A 23,008-nucleotide genomic window follows, 5' to 3' on the forward strand; every position below is an offset into this window, starting at 1 on the left:
TTCTTACGGGCACAGATCGGGGAGAGCAATGCTTCTTTAATTATGGTTTAGGATTCCTTAGGGACCACAGGACCCTTTTAGAGACTATGTGAGATCAACATGATTTTCATAATATGATGTCAATTACCTTTTTACAGAGTTTTACAGAGGTTGAATGATCTGTTATGTTGTATCAGACTACATTTATAAGCATAAATGAAGATCCGGCTGTCTACTAGTAAGCCAAGCATTAAAGGGATTTGCAAAAATTTAAAACAATGTCACTCTCCTTAATTTTTGTTAATGGTTTATTAAAATGTTATTTATGTTAATATTAATAAGGGGTATATATATTTTTTAATTATGTTTTATTTCTACAAATTTAGGAGGTAAATGTGAAATTTTTTTAAACACATATACTACATAATCATCAAGCCAGGGTATGAAGAATTTCCATCACTCAATAACAATGGTTTTGTTAAGCATAGTGAGCCTACTCTGCTATCAAATATTGCATTTATTCCATCTTACTGTATGTATGTTTGTACTCTAACCCACTCCCCTCATGCTTCCCCTACCGCCTGCCACTTACCCTTCCCAGTCTCTGTTAACTACCATTCCACTCTCTACCGCCATGTGATAAAATTTTTTTAGATCCCACATATAAGTAAGAGCATGTGATTCTGTCTCGTTGTTTCTGGCTTATTTCACTTAAGATTATGACCTCCAGTGCCATCCATGTATACTGCAAATAATAGGATTTCATTCTTTGTTACGGCCAAATACAGTTCCCTTGTTTATAGATTCCAGTTTATCCACTGACATGTTGATGAACACTTAGGTTGATTCCCTATCTTTGCTATTGTGAATGGTGCTGCAATTAGCATGCAAGTGCAGGCATTCCTTTGATAAACTGATTTCTTTGTCTTCGGGTAGACACTGAGTAGTGGGATTGCTGGATCAAATGGTAATCCTAGTTTTTTTGAGAAATCTCCATACTGTTTTCCACAGTGGCTGTACAAGTTTACATTCCTACCAACAGCATATAGGAGTTCTCTTTTCTCTATCTTCGCCACACTTTTGCTGTTTTTTAATAGCCATTCTGACTGAGGTAAGATGACATCTCACTGTGGTTTTGATTTGTAGTTCTCTCATGATTAGTGATGTTGAACATTTTTTCATATACTTAAAGTGAATTAATACATATTTAAAAATTTCTCAATGTCTAACATGAAAAACATTGATTATTTGCTTTGGGATCCTTCATAAGAACATAAAGGGCATGAGATTAAAAGGTCTTAGAATCTTCAGGTTAAAGCAAAACAAGGGAGAGAACAGCCCAAATAGGTATAAATGGATACTTCATATCTTTGCAAACTTTTCTCTCCCTTTCCTTCTGAAATGTAAGCAACTTTAAATGTTTTCATGTAAAAAGAATACACACATTGGGAAACAGTTTCACAGTTTAATTTCTAAAACAGTTACCACCACCTAGTGTTACAATTAGATACTACATCATCTGTTTCCCTGGGTTTTTAAACAAATGTCTAATAATATTATCACGTTACTAAATACAGCAAACTAGTTGTTCATAATTCTTGGGTAATGAACTATTCAGATTTGATCAGTAAACACATGCCTAGACACCTAGTTTGGATGGTAACATTTTAAAAATGTATTATGCCTATTTTCTTAAACAGAATATGTACTTAACATTTTTACCTTCTTATGATAGTTTCAAGAGCATCATCACACTAGGAAAATTTACTTTTAGGCCAAGTTGTAATACAGTGAGGATATAATATTCTCACGTTACAATTTACAGAATTTATTTGTATGAGACTTTCTCAATAAGCCTTGAAAGTGTCTATTTTCAAGTATCCCTAATCTGAAAATCTGAAATCCAAAATGCTCCAAGATCTGAAACATTCTGAGAGCCAACATGACTCTCGAAGGAAATGCTCCTTACAGCACTGTGGATTTCAGATTTTCAGATTAGGGCTGCTAAACCGGTAAGGAAAAATGCAAATATTTCCAAATCTGAAAAAAAAACACAGAAATCTGAAATGCTTCTGGTCCCGAGCATGTACTCCACATTTGCAAAAAATTCTAATTACTTTGATTATATTCTTGTCTTCTTTGCCAGAATTAATTTACTATCTTTTGTTATCAGAGACGGGGTCTTGCCTTCTTGCCCAGGTTGGTTTCAAACTCCTGGCCTCAAGTGATCCTCCTGCTTTGGCCTCCCAAACTGCTGAAATTAAAGGCACAAGCCAATATGCCCAGCCTGATTATCTTATAAAAGAGAATGATACAAACCATGAAGACTCATTCAGTTTCTGACTGCATTTTTAGGAGTTCCACATACTAAGTGGAATATAACCAGAGAAGCACCAAAGAAACATGATATTTTTTGGCCTAACTATAATATCCATTTCTGTTTATTTTTTAATTGACAAAGTTGTATATATCTATGGTGTACAACATGTTCTGAAATATGTATACATTGTAGAATGGCTAAACTGAGCTAATTAACATATGCATTATTCTATGTATGAGTCCATCATCTTTCAATTAGCTATGCATTGGACTGGCTGTTAATACTGATTTCTTTTTATAAAAACAAAACAAAAAAACCCCCACAAAAAACTATGAAACTTCTGGGTTTCTGAATTACAAGAGTTGACTCTTTCCCTATCCCATAAAGAAAATAATAAATAAAAATAACCATCAAATAAGCATACAAAAATACTATGGACAAAAATAATATACAAATACTGAAGAATTCCTTTAAGATAAAAAAGAGACCATGAAAAAATTAATCTCCAGAAAATCAAAATCAAAGAAAACTTTAGCTCAACATACATGTAACGGTACAAAATGAAGATGGATGGCAGGTGGAGAGGAAACAGACCACAAAAGGATTTGAGAGCCTTAGAAGGAGTTTGGATTTTATTTTAAGTGCATAGGGAAGCCAGCCATCGAACGGTTTTAAGGGAGAGAGAAACATGATCTCACTGAGTTTGAAAAATATCACACTAGCCACTGTGAAAGAACGGGCAACAATACATTTAGTTTGATTACTTCTATTGTGCCTTATTTCTGTTCTATTGGAGAAACAAAAGACGGTTTCAAAAGCTGGGGCAGAATGAAGTATATGGATTCAGGACCATATAATCTATATAAAACACTAAGTAATTTTTACTAAAGAATGTACAAAACAATATAGTTGGGAAGATAATATTGTGAAGATATCATTTCCTCAAAATAACCTATAAATACAATATAATCAATCCAAATCTTCAAAGATGTCTTAAAACTGGAACTTGAAAAGCTGAGAGAAAAGTTCAATTGGAATAGATAATGTAGAAATGACTATGACAATTTTGTAAAAGTATAATGTCAGGAAACATGCTAATGAATATCAAAGTATATTATAAAACTATGTAATTGTGAAGTTTTGCATAAGAAGTCACTAGTAAATAGATCAGTGGAATAGAAGAAATAAAAACATGTAAATATGGAAAAACGTGTCTAACAAAAAATGTATTTCCTATCTGTGGAGAACTGACTGGCATTAGGACATCAGATAATTCTTTGAGAAAAAGTCAAAAGGCAGATCCCCAACTGATACCATTCATAAAAACATAATCCAGATAGACTAAAGAGCCAAACATTAAAAAACAAAAAGCCCACAAAAGTATTCTTGGAAAATACTAGAGAATATTAGTTCAATCTTGGGGTGGAGCCAGGCATGATGGTGCACGTCTGTAGTCTGAGCTACTCGGGAGACTGAGGCAAGAGGATCACTGGAGCCCAATTCAAGGCTGCAGTGAGCTATGACTGCACCACTGCACTACGGCCTGTGTGACAGAGTGAGACCCCGTCTCTAAAAAATGAAAATAAAAAATCTAGCGGTGGGAGACACATCAAACTGATACAACGGGAGGAAAAAAAAAAAAAAAGCCCAAATAGAAGCCATATAAAAAAAAAGACCAAATGATTTAACCTCATAGATATGAAAGCCAGTCAGACACAGTAGCTCATGCCTGTAATATCAGCACTTGGGAAGGTCGAGGCGGGCGGATCACCTGAGGTCGGGAGTTCGAGACCAGCCTGGCTAACACGGTCAAATCCCGTCTCTACTAAAAATACCAAATTAGCTGGGCGTGTTGGCGTATACCTATAATCTCAGCTACTCGGGAGGCTGAGGCAGAAGTGCTTGAACCCAGGAGGCAGAGGTTACAGTGAGCTGGGATGGCACCACTGCACTCCAGCCTGGGTGACAGAGTGAGATTCTGTCTCAATAAATAAATAAATAAATAAATAAATAAATAAATAAAAGCCTTGGGTATAAGAAAACATATCATTAACAAAGTTAACGAGAGAGAAGGCTGGGTGACAATACTTGCAGCAAAGGTCAAATAGAGAAAGAACTAAGAGAATTTATAAATACCTCCTAGAAACCGAACAAAAGAAAATAGCTCCTTCTCCCCAAATGCCAAAAAGATGGGAAGAGGAAATTCACAGAAGAAGACGACTAAAAACTGACAAACACATGCAGAGATGATCAAGCTCAGGCTCAATGAGCACCAGAGAAATGTCAATTAAAACAGTCTATCATTTGTCAACAAACTGACAAAATGTTAAAGATGGACAATTCTAAGTGTCAGGCAGGATGCAGAAAAATACGAACTCTCCTACACACTTGAAAGAATAAGTTTATACTTTTACCAGTTGATAAAGCAAATTTTATAAGGACATCTGGCATTATCTATCAAAATTTAACAGCTGTTCCTCAAGAAGTTAAACCTTATGAGTTACTGTATGACCCAGGATTGCAACTCCTTGGTCTATGGCAAAGAAACACTAAAATATAGATCTCATAAAAACCTGTATATGAATGTTCCTCACAGCATTACTCATAATGACCGAGTGGAAACACTCCACATGTCCATTAGTTGGTGAATGAATAAATGTGGTACATTTGTGCAATGGTATGTTATTCATCAATGAAGAGGAGTGAAGTACTGGTACATGCTAAACCATGGTCAACATGAAAATATTATACTAAGTGAAATGAATCAGTCACCAAAGACCAGATAGTGTATGATTCCATTTCTATGAAACAGCCTGAACAGGCAAATCTATAGAGCAGAAAGTAGATGAGCGGTTGCCAGGGCTGGCGTGGAAGGAAGTATAAGGAGTTACTGCTAATGGGAACAGGGTTTCTTTTGGGGATGATAGAAATGTTTTGAAATTGATTGTGATGATGGCTAAACAACTCTGAGAAAATATTTAAAACACTGAATTGTACATTTTAAATGGGTGACAAGCATATGCGAATATCTCAACAAAGCTGTAAGTAAAAAAAAAAAAAAAAAAAAATTAACAAATGCCTAAAATTTCAATATACTTTCTACTTTCAGAAATCTAACCTGTAGGTATACTTAAATATATACGGAAATACTTATATACAAAATATGTTTACTACAGCAGTTTCTTAGAGCCAAAAATGGAAACAATCTAAATGTTTACCATAAGAAAACAAGGCAAAAGACAGACTAGGAAAAAAATACATTTACTGACATCAGACATACATTCATTCAGCATTTACTGGACTTATTTCCTGCTCTGATAACATAGTAGGAGGTAATATAGAAAGAAAAATAATAATTAAATTGTTACTAGTTGAAAATTCTTAGGCAAGTTGCTTTACCTCTCTAGACTTCAGTTTCCTTCTTTATAACATACGGAGTAATACTTTCCTTGAAGGGTTGTTGTAAAGATTAAGATCCTATTTCTAAAATGCCTACACTGGCCCATAGAAAAAACTTAGTTTCCCTCAAAAGCCTACACACCTCGTTTATAGAAACAAGAACATGTACACAAATAACTATGAGGCGAGGTATAATAGAATGAAGCAGACTGAGGTAAAGCACCATATATGATCAGAGGGAGGAGAAAACTTTTCCTGCTGTAGGGGTAGGTGGAGAGACATTAAGTAGGAGTTAACATTTTAATGGAGCCAGATGGAATGAGCAGGAGGACATTTGGGGGAAAGTACCATTAGCTGTCTGAAAAGAGCAGTGGTTCTTAATCCTGACTACACAGTATCACTTGCTTAAAAATATATAAATGCCCAGATTCCAGCTGAGAACAATTCCATTACAATCTCTAGGTGGTAGGGCCTAGGCATGTGATTTTAAATTTCTCCTAGTTAATTGTGATGTGCAGCCAAGTTTGAGAACCAGTGGATTAAGGCACTGGATTTGTGAAGGAGACTAGTAAAATATTATAAACTTAGGGTTGAGTAGGAACACAGACGCTCTTGAACGCTAAGCTGAAACTGTAGTTGGTAAGCATCAGCAAGAGAGTCACGGAAGGCACTGAGCAGAGAAATAACCTAACAGGACATGTAAAACAAAATCATTAACCTGTCAGTTTGTAGAATATACTGGAGTGGAATGACAGATAGAAAGCTATAGCATGATAGTCTAGACAGGTGAGAGTAATGAGACCACAACAGACTTGGCAAAGGAAGAAAAAAAGAGAGCAGCTAGCATTTCTGTGCTTGTGCTAGGCAGCGTATGTGAATATGTCTATTTCTAACCTCAGTGCACAGGTAAGAAAACCGAGGCTCAGATAACTTAGTAGTTTGCCCACAGTCAAACAGCAGAGGCATAAACTAACTGGTGCCATCACCACTCCCAAGGTCTCTACTTGTTCCACCATGGCGCAGCATCCTGCAGTACCACTTGGCCTCTGTGAGAGAAAATTCAAGAATGGAGAATCTCGAGGACTCAGCAAGTCATTAGATACCTGACAGTAAGGTACAAATAACTAGCAGGTTTTCAAATAAAGCTTGTTGAATAAATTAACATCAGAAACATTATGGCAAACTGCGTAACAACCTTTGCCCTCGAGTGTTTCAATTTTCTACAAAGGGCAGTTACAACTATTGATGATTTTAAATTTCTCCTAGGTAATTGTGATGTGCAGACAAGTTTGAGAACCAGTTGTTAAGAGTGCTCATTATGCAGCAGTGGCAAACATGTATTGAAGAGTGTTTAAGGACTTGATGAATGTCTTTTTTGCCATTTTCTCACCTCATTCTAACTATCCTGTGATAATCATTCCCATTGGAGGATGAGAAAGAGGCACTGAGTGAAGTATCTTGTTTAATTCCACAGTTTAATAAATGGCACAACTGAGATTTCAACCACAGTAGTCTAATTCCGCACAGCTAACATACTTAATCATTATGATATACTGCCTCTTACACTACATGTTAGTCTTGAGTGCTATAATACATACGTGAGATGGTATGGGAGTTTATCTTATTTAAATTCCACAGTATACCTGAGAGGTAGGTATCTGCCCCATTTATAGAGAAGAAGCTGAGACTGAGATTTTAATCCAAAGATTCCTGTCCATGGTACAGTGTTAGTAAATGAGTCATGCAGTGTGCCACCTTCAAGGAGAATGAGGGGTAAGAAAACGCTATGATTTTAGCAGGTAGTGAGGTCTTTGCTTTAGAAGAGCAAATGACACAGATTTCAGATCATAAAGAGTAAATATTTCAGTAATGCAGGCAAGGAAATTCTGCTGGTAAAAGGATGGAGAGAAAGAGGCTTTGTTGTCTGGTCGTTACACATCACGGTTTTTGTTTTAAGCAGTAGAAGCCACCTAAATTTTGTGTAGACCAGGGAAGAGAGTCACATTTAATAGAAGAGACTATAAATGGAATCAACAGTAACTCTGGAAAGATATATAGTTCTTCTAAAACAGGAAAAAAGAATATGGTGAAAAAAGACAACTTGAGATTCTAAAGTCGGCTGAGAGTGAGTGGGCAGAGGTAAAGCTACAGACAGATAAAGAGGAGAAGGGGTTTGAATCCACCGCTTTAAGCAGCTGTAGATAAATGAGTTATACGGAGTGGAAAAAAGGGTTACAATGTGCAGTCAGCAGTGAGAGTTCAAATGAATTAAGTAGGATTAATTTACAGTACGCCCAACCAATAAAACTGATAATAAGGTTTCTTTTCTAGCAGTAATCACCAGCCTGGCAGTGGGAGAGAAAATGTGTCCTATGTGTTATCTCGGAAAAACCAACAAGTTCAGTGAAAGATAAGTGGGGTATTTTTCTCATTTTTAAGTTTGATGATTGAAAACAGTTTGCTTCAAGTAAACATTCCAAAATGCAGGAAATATACCCGATTTTCTTTTCCAAGTTAGCTATTTCAAAGTTATTGCTTAGTTTGGCTTTTAAACTACACAGAAAAAGGGTCCACAGCAAGATGACAGTCTTGAAAAGCATTATTTCAAGAAACAAAAACGATGTATGTGTACATCTCAAGAACTGAAACTGATAATTGACTAATACATTCTGTAAAGGAAGTAACGACTTCACGGCAAGAGCTGCCTAAGGAGCCTCCTATTCCTTTTTTCTTTTTTGAGATGGAGTCTCGCTCTGCCGCCCAGGCTGGAATGCAGTGGCATGATCTCAGATCACTGCAACCTCCGCCTCCCGGGTTGAAGCAATTCTCCTGCCTCAGCTTCCTGAATAGCTAGGACTACAGGCGTGCGTCACCACGTCTTGCTAATTTTTATATTTTTAGTAGAGAAGGGGTTTCACTGTGTTGGCCAGGCTAGTCTCGAACTCCTCACCTCAGGTGATCCATCCGCCTTGGCCTCCCAAAGTGCTGGGATTATAGGTGTGAGCCACTGCACCCGACCATGGAGCCTCCTATTCTTGAAACCTCATTCTGACTGTTAATCCTGCCAATGAAAGGTACCTCATCTCAGTCTACGAGAGGCTGGGTGAGGAAAAGCCGAGGGAGGCAGAGGAGTATTCCGGTTTGGGGACTAGGATAAGCTATTGAGAATCCGGAGAATGCGTGGAAAGATGAACCACACTGATGGGTACCAAGTGTGAGAGAGAGTGATGCGCTAAAGACAGTGTGGGAAGGGTCAGGCCAGAGCACACAGTAAGCAGCAGCAAGGACAGAGGGTCAAGTGGGATGAGGCACCTCGACCCAAGTTCAGCAAACACCTATTGCTTCTCTAATCATATGAGATAAGATACCTGAGGGTCCAGAAACAACTGGAAGAAGAAAGAGGGGAGTGTGCAGAAGCCATCACAGGTGAGAGCGAAACAGAGAGACCTAGAAAACCTGTATATTACCCAAGAGAGACTGAGATGAGACTTTTTTTCACTGACAGGATTAAATGCTTTCAGCTATGAATCAGAGTAAGGGCTGAATAACAGGATAAGCTCAATTACAGAGAGCTGAGCAAGATAATTTGTAGTTTTTGTTCACGAATTTCACTGTTTAAACTCTGACCTTTATTAGAAATCAGCAAAACTTGGTTCTCATTCTAACCTCACCACTAAGTAAATAATTTTGCATATGAATTAAATAAGAAGTGAACTTAGTTCTTAAATTTCTTAAATAGTAAAATGGGTTTTACTGTGGTGCTTTTTAATTCTGAAGTTTTAATTTTAATGATTTTTCCTTAATATTATACCCTTTCATGTTTCTGTTAATTAACTACACATTTCGGAATTAGAGAAAAATTCAAATGGAAGATCATGAATCACTTCAATGGGAGCAAAAAGTGGTAACTATTATTTTCTCAATTATATTTGCTCTGTTTGCCTGTGAGCTCTGAGAACTCTGGAGCTTCGTGTCCTATACTACATACTTCATGGAGGCACACTGTGGTTACTCAATTTAAGTTAAATGAATAAATAAATGAATTCAGACTGACCCAGTAATAAACTGAAGGCAATTTTATTCAGTTATGTATCAGCTCTCCTTAATGGAATGGATTGGCCAAAATGGGATCCATTTCAATGTGCCTGGCAACACGTGAAGCCACAGGAAAGAAATAATTGAGACCAGAAATGGAAGTGGTAGTGGAAGAGTTGGTAGTTTAAAAGTCTCAGACAGTATTAAATTTGCTCTGTGTTTTAAAGTATGCACATTAAAAGTAACATAGGCAAAAACCCAAAGTAAATATTTCACATCACCAGGCTTTGTAATGCTCAATTTTAAGCAAAGAATGCAGTACTATCTCTGAATAAATATGCACTGTGTTTATATATATTAAGAGTCATAAATCCCAGTTTTATACCAGAGAAAATGAAAGGCTTGAGAAGTAACTTGACTGAAGTCATACATTTGGGATTTGAACCCAAGATCGCCTGGCTCCAAGATTAATGGTCTTAACATTATGGTGCCTTGAAAACTGTAAAGGATTCTTCTAATTAGAAAGCATTTAACTTCTAGGTAATGTAGAGCCATTAAATAGATGAATAAAAATCAGCTGTATTCCACTGAATTATTCTTCATCGAAGAGAGCAACATAACAAAGAATATACTTACTCATTCCTGAGCACTCTCTGTCACCATCCCATACATTAGAAACAGCATGTCCCGTCAGCAGGAGATTAATTAAACTTTGGCTATTAATAAATATTAAAAAGCAATTAAATATGAATATAACTAGTTGCCAAATCAAACAATTCCTATAGCAAGGTATAAAGTAATGACTTTTCACATTAAATTATGTAAGAATTTACGAAGTTAGGGAAAACCTTACATGTTTCATTTTATATATTCGGCCTTGCTAAATGTATCACTAAGTATATCAGCACAGTGGTATTTATTGTTCTACTTATTCACATACATTTAACAACTTTACCTAACATATATTTAAATGGATAAAAAATGATAGACTAATAATTTACTTAATATTTACAATCTTTAAAAATGAATATATAATTATTAATATTTTGTCTTTGATGAAAGATACACGAATTTTCATCTTTGAGGCAGAAAGGTCTAAAAAGGACTCATGTATTAGAGTAGGTTAACTATCACTGTTTCATTGATTTTTGGTAAAAATAGCCATAAAAAGCTTGAGAAGGAGGGTGGTCCGAGAGGAAAATGGGGAATTTTTTCTGCCAAGCAGAGAAGCATTTACAAAGATATAATTATTTCTAAGTCAAAATGAATAAATTTTATCATTAAAAAATCATAAATGGATTTGTTAACATACCTCCCCACTGTTATCTTAAAACAAAATATTTGCCACAATAAATACAATGCATACATAAAATGAAATTAACATTTCATACATCAAGCAAACAATGCATAAAACAAAGAAGTGCTCAAATCCATAGATGTTATACTGTTAACACCACTGAGAAGCAAAATTACCTGACTCAGTCATGTTTTATCGTAAGTCAGGTTTCTAAAAACTAGAGTTCACATGAGGAGACAAGAGATTTTAGTTAATTACCTGCCATGTCCATATACAGGATCTATCAAGGGTTCACTTGCATCTTCAATTTCATTTTTTATGTTTTCAATGCCCTAAAGAAACAAAGAACTCATTGACTTATTTTAAAAAATGAAAATGAAAATTATGATAGTTTAAAAACTGACTAGTTTACACTATAAACTAATACAATTATTTAAGTAACTTTTCTACCATGAGTAACTCAGATTTGAAGTGGGGGGACATTTGAAATAACTGTAAAAAGTAGTTCCTCAAATATCTTTTATTTTCTTTCATGGGCTCTATATAAAGAACACTCATGGATGAAATATGTACTGTTGGTTAAAGGGGCAAGGAGAGAGAATTAACCTTTAATTGGAGAAAGGAGAAATTATTTAATAAATGAATTATTTAAAAGTTAAATGAATATTAACCTGTTAAGGAAACTGATTTTTTTTTAGATCATGTAAAAACTTATTGCAGTAAATACATACACACATGAATACTGATAGAGATATAACATTAAATAACTTGCATTTTAATTATTTAACTGGTACATAAAACGGAAGGTTTACTTCTGATTGTATTACTTCACAAATATTGGTCATTCAAATGTATACTTACAAAATGCAAATTAGAAGGCCAGGAAGTGCCTTCTTTTCTTAAAAACCAATTTCCTGATATTTTCTAAACCTCCAGAAGGGCACTCAGCTCCCAAAAGTTCTAGATACTGGGTAAGTACCAGAAGACCTACTTATTGTAACCTCATCAATTCCAAAAAGGACAAAGATAAACTGCCATTCATTGTTCTATTCACTTAACTTTAGCCGTTGGTTCTATCATTTCTAAGAATTAAATAGATGATTAATTAACAACCAAGATTTTTAATGAATGACTAAATCCCGCAGGGGGAAACAAAGAAGCATGAGCTCTTGCATGTGCCATCCTCGTGAACAAAACAAATCAGGCTATGATAATGTCAAGATGAATACTATCAACAAGCAACACAATCACGAATGAGGAAGCGGATATCATTTTAAAGACCAGGTCAAGGAAGGACAACTTGCATGATAATTTATTGTCTGTAAAGAAGAAGAAACAGGAGATATCAAACGTTTTGAGCATTATAAAGTTAGAGAATACTGAACAGTCAAGAAGAACTTATAAGAAACCAGTCATCTTAGATGCCACTATCACTGCTACTCCCAACATCTACACAACTAAGCACTTTTGGTTCTCTTATTTATACTTAATAATCCAAATAAGTATTTATTTACATTTCTAAATATGCTCCCTTTCTTTTCCATTCCATGACCTGTCCTAGTTTAGGCTTCTCTTATTTCAATACTCACTTTTCTAGTTTTCCTGACTCTAGTCTTGTACTACAAACACCAACTCTTATCCATCACAACTCCCTATCCCCATTTAATACATCTTTTATCAACAAAAAGATCTTGTCACTCCCTTGTTCAAACTTTTTACTGTGTTCCAATTCTGAGCAGATGAAACCTACTCTTTGCACAGTGTATGTAGAAAGGCCTTCATACTCTAAGTCTTTTCTTACATACGTGCCCAGTCTCATCTTCCACAATTGCCTCTCTGGTGTCTTATGCTGCAGTTAAGGCTCAACTACTTAGAGCTCCCTAAACCTGCATTATACCCTCAATCCCTTACACTTTCATACTTGCAGTGCCCACTGCTGGAAAAAATTTCCTCCAGCTTTTCCATACAGAAAACTTGCCCTCATGCATCAAGGTCCTATCTCTGTCAGATGGTCCCTACTAGAAACAGTGTGCCCTTGATTCCATCTAATAGGTTCAGACAGAACACCAAACGCCAAAACACACTGCCATAATGGAATTATTAATGTGTCATTTTTTTTTACAACACTAAATACATATCACTAAAAATATATCCCATATTATTAATACAAACATAGTCCTTAGCAGAGTCAATGCTCAAAAATCATTTGTCAAATAAAAGAAGTCTGATTTCAGACATGATAGATATAATAGGACAGTCAACTGAGACTAACACGTTACTAGAGCTATGAGACTGGTATTTGGGGAAAAAGAGTAGGACTAGAAAGGGACATATTGGAACTATTAAATAGCTATTTATAAAGGTAACCTGAGTAAATGATATATCCATAAAAGGTATACTGGATCCAGGGAAGAAAATTTCTGGAATATAAAAATTTAGAGGAGGAGAGAAAAGAGCAGGAGGTAACAGGTAAAGAAGGAAAGGAAGCTATAAAAGAAAACAAAACAAAGTAAGAATCGTGAGACGTTACAGAAAGAAAACTCAAACAGAGATTTATCAAAAAAAGAAAAAAAAAGAAATCAAGAAAGGGAATGAAGGTCAAAAACAGCTTCCAGAAGGGGTTAAGGGGTCAAGTGCTACACGGAAGGATCAAAGGAAACACAATTTGGAAGAACTGACAGCATTTCACAATTAGAACATTATTGATAATCTCTGTAGTCCAAAAGAGCAGAGGTGAAAGTAAGCATGAAACTGCTTAAGTAACGAGTGAGTGCTGAGGAAACAGAAATTAACTAATTTTCAGTGTAAAAGATTTTTATTCTAAGAATTTAAAAACAGCATCAGGAATAAAATTACTCATCACAGCAGGAAAAACAGCACTAAATAACATTAATCAAAGGCAGAAAAAGCATTTTCTTGAACACACCTTTGTCAGTAACACAGAATACAGAAAAAGCAATACTCCAAATTTATTTCCCCACATTGAATACTGGTCCAAGACAGCATCTTTTAATTCTGGTAAACTTCTGAATGATCTTTTTCTGGGGGAAAAAAAGAATTAAGTATTGGTATCATGATGAGGTTAACTACATTCATAAAAGGGAAAATTATTAAGTTTTCTTATACATTAAAACATAACACATACAAACAGGAAACTTTTGGGACATTTCTAAATTTTTCAAATACAAATTTAGCCACTAAAACCAAAAGCTATTTCTGACAACTATCACAATATACGATATGTATCATTAAGAAAGAACACCTACTTGGCAGGGAAGCTCTTCATCTCTTAGGTGAACTGTCTGGCATCAGTAAATTCTTCAATAATATAGAGTTATTTAAACAATAGAGTGGCCTTCTTGTAAGAGGGGGTAAACACAAAGAACACTTCACTTTTTAAATCCTAGAAATTACTTAACAAATATCTGAATGCCAGAGATAACTTATATTTGCGGCTTCTTTTAAAAGAAATTAATGTTACATTTTAAACCAAATGCCACCCATAATTCTATCAACAGCCATCTTTACCTTTAACTTTGTAATAAAAAGTTTAAATGCTCTAACAAAAATATGGGCATTCTTAATAAAAGGTATAGAAAACAGATACTGGCAAATAAGAAATAATTCTAATATTTATCCTACTAAAAATGTTTATATTTGTTAAGGACACAAAAACATTAAGCTAAAATGATTTTTTTCAGTGTAATGGTGAAAAAGCTTTTTAATGTTTTTAAAAAGCGTATTTGGATAGTTAATTAAGGACTCAGCATAATTTAAACATTTACAAACTATTTTAATTTAAAGGCAAATTAATCCCGAAGCAATGGATTTAAAATGTATGTTTTAAGTAGCGCATTTCTATGTAAAACTAAGAACCTTTGCACAGGATGAACAGACTTAAAGTGGCAATGTGTCCACAGAGTAAGTATTTTAAATGTTCCGATGTTACTTACTGAATTAATGCATGAAATCGCTCAAAGCCAAGCTCTTCGACAGCCAAGGCAGCTATACATAAAAGACACTTTTCAGCACTACACATGGCAAATAAATGACACAAGATACACACAGCAGGCTGTAAATACTTTCAAGCAATCAAAACTTTCCCTATTTCCTTACTCCCTTAAAACTCTCAGTTTATTTTCAACTTTATTATAACATTAATTTATATTTCAACATCTTTGTCATCATGAATATAACTAAAATGGATATAATACTGAGAATGTAGAAGGGTGATTAAATAGACATTTCAGTTCAGCTATGCTATGGTAGTTTATAAAGTATGAAAAATTACTGATAATCAGTGCTTCACACATCATAATGTGTCCTGCACTTTTAAATAATCTTTCAGATTATATAAATCTAAGTAATATCATCAGAGCTAACCTTCCTTTTCATAATATAAAATTTTAAGGTTTAATGCTTAATCATTAAACAAACGTGTATAAAAAGGCAAAACACTCTCAAACTACACAGGTTCAATGACAGCTTTAAGTTTGTTTCCACATTTATTTGTAAAACTGGTAAAAAGTTTTCAGTAACTTATTTAGATTATGTTTATTAATCAAAGGAAATCAAAGCATTTTAATCAGAGGTAATGTTTATTGAGCAGTTTATTAAGTGCCAGGCCCTTTTTTAAATGCCCTACATGTCTTACCTCATTTAATCCTCATATAAACCCTCTAAGCTCCATTTTACAGAAGAGGAACCTGAGGTACACAGAAAAATCCTCTCAAGAGTACATAGGACTAAACAGCAGTGATGAGATTGGAGCCCAGATAGTCTTGGCTCTGGGGAGTTATTTATCACAATGAATAACTTCACATATATTTTATAAAGCAAAACTTACTACTATCAAATATAAATTCTCACTGGTGAGTTAAGAAAATTGATTCAATATGAAGTCAAAATTTTAAATTTTTATTTACAATTTAAAATGTCACATTATGCTAGCTTTCCAAAGCCTAATTGTGTTTCATATTTCGTTTTAAAATCTTTAGCAGTCCAAATGGATGAAGTTATCTCTTGGTTTATGTGGGAAACAAACTGAAATTGAACCTGAGTATTCACTACTGCGAACAACTGTGCATTACCAACAAGCCAAAACTATACACACCACATAAGCCAATGAAATTAACATTTGTAGAGAAAGTAATATTAACAAGAGGGGAAAACACTTTACATTAAAAGTTTCAGAAAATGAAAATTCTACCTAATCTTTTCCAAATTATATTATTTGTTCTGCAATGTTAGATGATCTAAATAGTTTTACTGGGTATACTACAAAAGTAGACATAAAGATAATAATTTAGAGAAAAGAGGCAAGCAAAATAAAAAGCTTAGCAGGCAGGGATGGTGGAAAAATATAAAACACAAGAAAAAGAACATAGCTGGGAATAAAGGAAAGAACAGGTAAAATAGATTGTTACATGGAATAAAAATTGTAATATAAATACAGTTCATTTGTCACTAAAGTAAATTCTCAAATTTTCAGTTAACGAAGTATTTCAAAGGTATACAATATTTAAAAAATTTAAAATATGGTTTACTTCATGGCAACTTTTAAAAGAGATACAAAGTAAACTGGAAAATTACTAAAACGTTTTTTGGAGCGTAATTCAATATAATATGCCCATCTAAATTAGTTACTGAAGTACCAAAGTGAATGCATTATAAGGCCCTTCAACCTACAGCAACGTAACCTATCACTACAGAAATGCACAACACATTCCATAGTGCGCACTCAGTATACTACTAAGATACTAATGGAAAATGTTATATAAAAAGATCTTACTATTTTCTCACACATCAATATACAGACTGGCTTTAAGCACATAATCTTCAAAAATAATTTTTCAAAAGATCAACAATTTCTCTTTCAAAATGTTAATATCCTAAATGAAACTATTAAGTGTGTTTACATCCACACAGTAAAACCTGGAGAATATGTTAAAACCAATCTTAATGACACTTTGGACTACCATCCTTGTGACTGTTTTCCACTTGTTGTTTTCAAATGTCATTATAAACTCTAAAATATGTTAAGTTCTTTTGGAAAGGCCATGTTTCAAAGGCTTCAAAAGGAAGCATCATTCAACTGTTTAAGTGTTCAAAATTATTCCTTGCAAATGTACTACTATTAGAATTTGCCAGGCTTAAGGCATTTTAACTGCAAAGGTAGGAGAAAAAAGACACTGACAACACAGAGACATTTTAGTCCAGGGAGGCAACAGCATCTTACAGATAATACTATATGGAAAGAAGAATGTGTATCACATACAATTGAAATGTACTTTCAGGTAGGTAATCTCTCTACAAAAAATTTCCACAGAGATGATAGTTAATGTGATGCTCTGTGGGTAGAATAAGTCACTTATTTAACGTAAGCACTTGGGACTACCAATTATCAAAAACCATCAAGTAGCAAGATTACTCCTGAAAAGCAAATCAGAAAAGCAACTCTTAACTAGCTTCCGTACCACTAGCTGTCTCCATTTCACATTGGCAGCTTTCGGGTCAATTACATAAGAATTTTCAAAAGTTAAAGACCACGGAATATATAATTTTTATGAATAATGAGAATAGCTATTATTTAACTTATCTTCAATCAAGGTATGAAAAACTTAAGGCATAACTAAAATTGCCTTAAAATAATCTATATGTATAAAGATAATCCAAATAATTCAGAAGGAAAAGCAACAGCTTGCACCGAAGAGAAATGTCCCCATCTTTGCTCTGGGAAGCAAGTAAAGATAAATTTATGAAATTTTCTGATGTCAAAAAAAACTTTGCAATACCAAAGCAAACATTAAGGCATCTGAAACTGAAGTATATCATTATTTCTAAATAAGAGTTCTAAAGCTCAAAAGAGATTATTATCAAGCAGAAGTTAACCAGAACACTTTAAAAAGTTTATTTTAAGAGATGCATTTTTTTGCAAAAAAGTAATATCTTCTGGTAATTAAAATAAATGAAATGGAAATAAAAAATATTAAGGCTCAGTTAATTAAGCTTACGCTAGAAAAGAATACATGTTATGAAAATGTAACGTTTTATTCAAAATATTCAATAGATTCATTAAAACAAAGGAATAAGAAAAAAACTTCAGGAAATAAAAATGTATCTTACAAGAATGTTCCACTTGGCAACTAGACTCTGCAGGACTCCCAGAAATACTAGCAGTTTCCTCAGTTGTCTTTCCTCTTAACCATGAAACCAAGCAGTATGATCCAGAGTGGTCACAACAAGCACTTTCTAAAATATCACACAAGGTATGACAAAGGAGTTCCTTCTGTTCTTCCTCTAAAAATAACCAAAGCATAAGTTATAACGGTTTCCTCTGAAAAAAATAAATTCTGTCATGAATAACAATAGTAAGAATGTGTTGATGAAAATCAAGCATTTTAAAAACAGGGAAAAAATCTCTAAATAGATGTTAAATTATGTTTCAGAAAAACAATGTGTTTGTGAATTGAAATATCATTTTAAATAAAGCCATCCAAATAAAACCATCAAGTAGAAAAATAATCCTGAAAAATGCAGAATTAAACATTATGAAAGATCACAATCTGACACTGATCATCACTTTCTTAAACCGTTAGCAACTGCAGCATTTAAGCCATGAGGTTTCCTAAATTTACTGCAGAACTGAGCACAATGGAAAGGCCTGTTGAGACCTCTATTTTCTCCCCTCACTTCTGAATTAGTCTAAAGTCCTGGATCACCCTGTCCCAAAGGAATAATAGTGAGATGAGATACTGTCAGCACCTATGTTACCACAATGCATTACATCAGCAGACGCCAGCGGTTAGAACACAGATTTGACAGAAAATAGCGCAAATGCTCAGACCATCTCTTTCTGAACCTTAGCCGCACTCTCTTTTCAAGCAGTATTACTCTCAAGAAGTAGTATCACTTTCTGAAGCTTTCAAAAATTGTATGATGTAAGGAGGTTTCTGTCTCTCCTAATGGATTAACAGTTTTCTAAAGGCAGGAACGATGTTGTTCACTTTATAATCACCACAGCATTTATGACACTTATGACAACGCTTTACAAATATTTTATCAAAGTGAATATAGCTCTGTGTAAGAAACAGTATAAATTTTATTAAAAGTTCAACAATAGTATTTCAAACAGTTTCTTCTCTACTAAAATTTTTTTTCTATTTCACCTATTAATTTAAAACTTATGGAAGTGATACCTTACCTCTTAAATTCAAAATCATTAGTAGATTCTATAGTCATGGTTTGGAATGTAAGCTGTTACATCCTTAGATACAAAACTGAGATTGTAGTATGTCCTACTTTCTTCCAGAAGGTATTGTGAGGTTCACAGGAAATTGCGTATGTGAAGGAAAGACCTTTGTAAACTGTCACATGGAATGCAAATTCTTATTATAAGGTGGCATCACATCTCTCTGGGTATAGAAGCTCATGTTACATAAGCTATGAAAGCTTCATTTGCAACTTCATCCAAAATTATTTGCAGTATTTGCATTGTGTAAGGTATTATACTAAAACATGCAGGAATATAATGATAATTCTCAGGTCTTGCCCACAGCTGAATAAGACCAAAAAAGAAAAATGACTATTCTTTACTGTATGCTGCCACCTAACAGTTCTAGGAAATGCACCATGTTTTAGCAAGAAGCCAAAGGTTTTTCCCTTAGTTATACCATCATGTCTTATAACCCCTGGTTAGAAAACCAAATTTGGAAATATGAAGTCACTGTTCATGACACTTTCTAAAACATTTTAAAAGGAAACCTCAGGAAAAAAAAAAATCCCATTGATACTTAATTTTCTCAGATAATTGTAATTAAACTATTGCCAATGAATCCTGCATAGATCATCTCTATTAAAGCAGAGGATGAAGCAAAAGTTTTTAAAAGACAGCTATCATACCTGAACAATCCCGCCAAGAAGACTTCTCAGAAGAAAACAGGAGCTTCTTCAAAAGAAATGCCTTCACACAATTGAAGCAATAATTAGTGAAATGCATTATAACCATACATCATATCATTCTTCAGTTTTAACATGGAAAAAAATCATTTGTACCCCTTTCTAATCTTTTGACCAGTTCTGTAAAGATATCAAATGGGTTCCCCTCACATTTGACAGAATCTGTGCAGAGTTATTTATTCAGAGTATACTACTATAAACTTGATTCTAGATTCATAAAATTCTTCTTCTTCCACAGTACATATTTTCTGACAAGTAGAAGAACTCACTCACATAACAGAATAACCGAAAAGCACAGAAACTTACTCCTCTATTCACAAAGTGAAAGCCCTGTAGAACAGGAACAAGTCTACATTTCATTTAGATTCCTCCAGGTAAAAGAAATCTAAATATAAAAGTGGTTCTGTTCCCTTAGCCTTCATCTACGACACAAAAGTAACACTATTACAGTCACCACTTTATTATCGGGAGCTCAAGATTAACTAAAAAAGCTCCAAGATTCAGAAGAAAAGACAAATGGATTTCTAAACTTCCCCTTAAGCGAGTCAATGATGTTACATTGGCTATTTGATAAAAAGCTGCATAGGGAAGTGTCTCCTTCTCAAACTGTAGTTCAAAGGTAGGTACATCCCAGTCACCTGACTTGTTTAAACTGCAGGTTCTTGGGCTCCACCTACTCTATCTGAATCTCTAGAGGGCAGGTCCAAGAAAAACAGGTTACAATGATGACTTTTCCTCACCTGTGTTTGAAAGTATTAGTGTACAGATTAGGAAGACTGCTTTTTAATCAGGCAAACTTAGGTTTGAATCCTGGCTCCACTATTACTAACTAAAAATAACTGTACAAACTTCAAAAGGTTACAGTGAGGATTATATGAGAAAATCTATGTAATGCACTTAGCACAGTACCTGGCACCAATAAACAATTCAAGGTATTACAACAAAAAACTAAGTAATATTCCATTTACATAGGCATAAAGTCTACAAATACTGTAATCAAGTGCTTCTGATTTTTCCCCAAAATGGCAACAACCATCAAGTGGAACAGTATAACTACATCACATTTCAGAAGTGAGATGGGGAGATTCATTACCTCACTGCCAATATAACTACTGTTAGCATTCTGACATACTTCCTTCCCATGTTTTTTAATACCTAGTTTTAATTTTATGACAAGTGAATCATAATGGGCATATGAATGTATTTTCTGTTTTTCTACAGAATTCATAAGTATAATTCTTAATCGCTACTTGTCTATCAAGCTATTTATCAAAATTTACTTATTAAATTACACTATTGCGCATTAGATTGCTTGCAATTTTTTTGCTACTTTAATATACAAGCTCCTTCTTAAATACAACTTTTTCCATATTTAGTATTTCTTTAGAAAAGATTCACAGAAACACAACTATTGCATCAGAATCTGCATTGTCATGGTTCCAATTATAGCTTAAAATTCCTTCCCAAAATCAAAGTACAAATTTGTACTATATGGCAGTATATGAGTGTGCCAGCATCATCCCACCCTTACATGCACTGGCATTTGTAATTTTATTTTTAAAGATGAGAAAAAGTAAGAAATAGAATCTAGTTACAGATTTTATTTTTACTTTTCTGGCTTCCCAGTGAGGGTGAGCATCCTGATTCTTTGGTCGTAAAGCATCATTCCACCTGTTACAACTGCATATCTATGCCCATTTCACCCTGAATCTTAGTGTTTTTCTAATTAACTTCTACAAGTCATTTATATAAGAAAGACAATATCCCTTTATTGCTAATATTTAATGAAAATATTTATTAGTTTGGAAGTCACTGTTTCTCTTAGAGTGTTGATGATACATTAAGTTTTCTTATGGTTAAATATTATTCCAAAAATATATTTGATATATGGTACAAAATGATCTAAACTTATCTTCCCCTCAAAGTGCTAACAAGTCATCTGGATGGGATTTATCAAACGTTATTTTATTTCACCACCGATCTTAGCTCCTCCTTTATTCCTGGTGTGATAAATTCCGGGTAAATTGTTACAGGTAATGAGGTCTATGATTATATTAGCTATTTAGTTCCATTATTCTGCCTATTCTTTTTAAACAGTATTATGCTCTAATTTTTATACTCTAAAAAAGTTTTAATATATGTACTTGCTCACTTCTAGTCATCCTTAATAACTTAGTTTTGACTTTTAAACTGAAATATTAATACACACAAAATTCTTCACAAAGTGCACGTGACTCGGCCAGGTGTGGTCGCTTATGCCTGTAATCCCAGCACTTTGGGAGGCCAAGGCGGGTGGATCACCTGAGGTCAGGAGCTTGAGACCAGCCTGGCCAACATGGAAAAACCCCATCTCTACTAAAAGTACAAAAATTAGCTGGGTGTGGCCGGGCGTGGTGGCTCACACCTGTAATCCCAGCACTTTGGGAGGCCAAGGCGGGTGGATCTCGAGGTCAGGAGATTGAGACCATCCTGGCTAACACGGTGACACCCCGTCTCTACAAAATACAAAAATTAGCCAGGCGTGGTGGCAGGCACCTGTAGTCTCAGCTACCAGGTAGGCTGAGGCAGGAGAATGTCGTGAACCTGGAAGGAGAAGCTTGAAGTGAGCCGAGATCACGCCACTGCACCCCAGCCCGGGAGAAAAAGCGAGACTCCGTCTCAAAAAAAAAAATAAGCCTGGTGCGGTGGTGCGTGCCTGTAATCCCAGCTACTTGGGAGGCGGAGGCTGCGGTGAGCCAAGATTGCATCATTGCACTCCACCCTGGGCAACAAGAGTAAAACTGCAACTCAAAAAAATAATAATAATAAAATAAGTAAATAAATAAAACTTTACGTGACTCTTTTTTTTCCCTTTTTAGAAATGGGGTCTCGCTCTATTGCTCAAGCTGGAGGGCAGTGGCATGATCATAGCTCACTGCAGCCCTGAACTCCTGAGCTTAGACCCTTTCCTTCGAGCCTCTTGAGTAGCTAGGACTACAAGTGTGCACCACCATGCCCAGCTAATTTTTTCATTTTTTTTA

General features: G+C 34.7%; 1 protein-coding gene across 6 annotated transcripts in view; it reads right to left on the minus strand.

The window, feature by feature from the left end:
* The window catches only part of MINDY3 (MINDY lysine 48 deubiquitinase 3), an 82,173-nt gene that overhangs the window by 45,161 nt on the left and 14,004 nt on the right, over positions 1-23,008 (minus strand). For 4 of the 6 annotated variants that reach the window (XM_008002371.3, XM_008002370.3, XM_037983364.2 and 1 more), the window contains 6 exons: positions 19,932-19,992; positions 18,156-18,329; positions 14,984-15,035; positions 13,957-14,071; positions 11,289-11,362; positions 10,370-10,449 (listed from right to left, as the gene is read on the minus strand). In XM_008002371.3, coding sequence (XP_008000562.1) covers positions 10,370-10,449; positions 11,289-11,362; positions 13,957-14,071; positions 14,984-15,035; positions 18,156-18,329; positions 19,932-19,992 — 556 coding nt within the window. The other 2 variants (XM_037983363.2, XM_037983362.2) reach the window with 2 other exon arrangements.

This window comes from Chlorocebus sabaeus, chromosome 9 (assembly GCF_047675955.1).
Source record: "Chlorocebus sabaeus isolate Y175 chromosome 9, mChlSab1.0.hap1, whole genome shotgun sequence".
Lineage (NCBI taxonomy): Eukaryota > Metazoa > Chordata > Mammalia > Primates > Cercopithecidae > Chlorocebus > Chlorocebus sabaeus.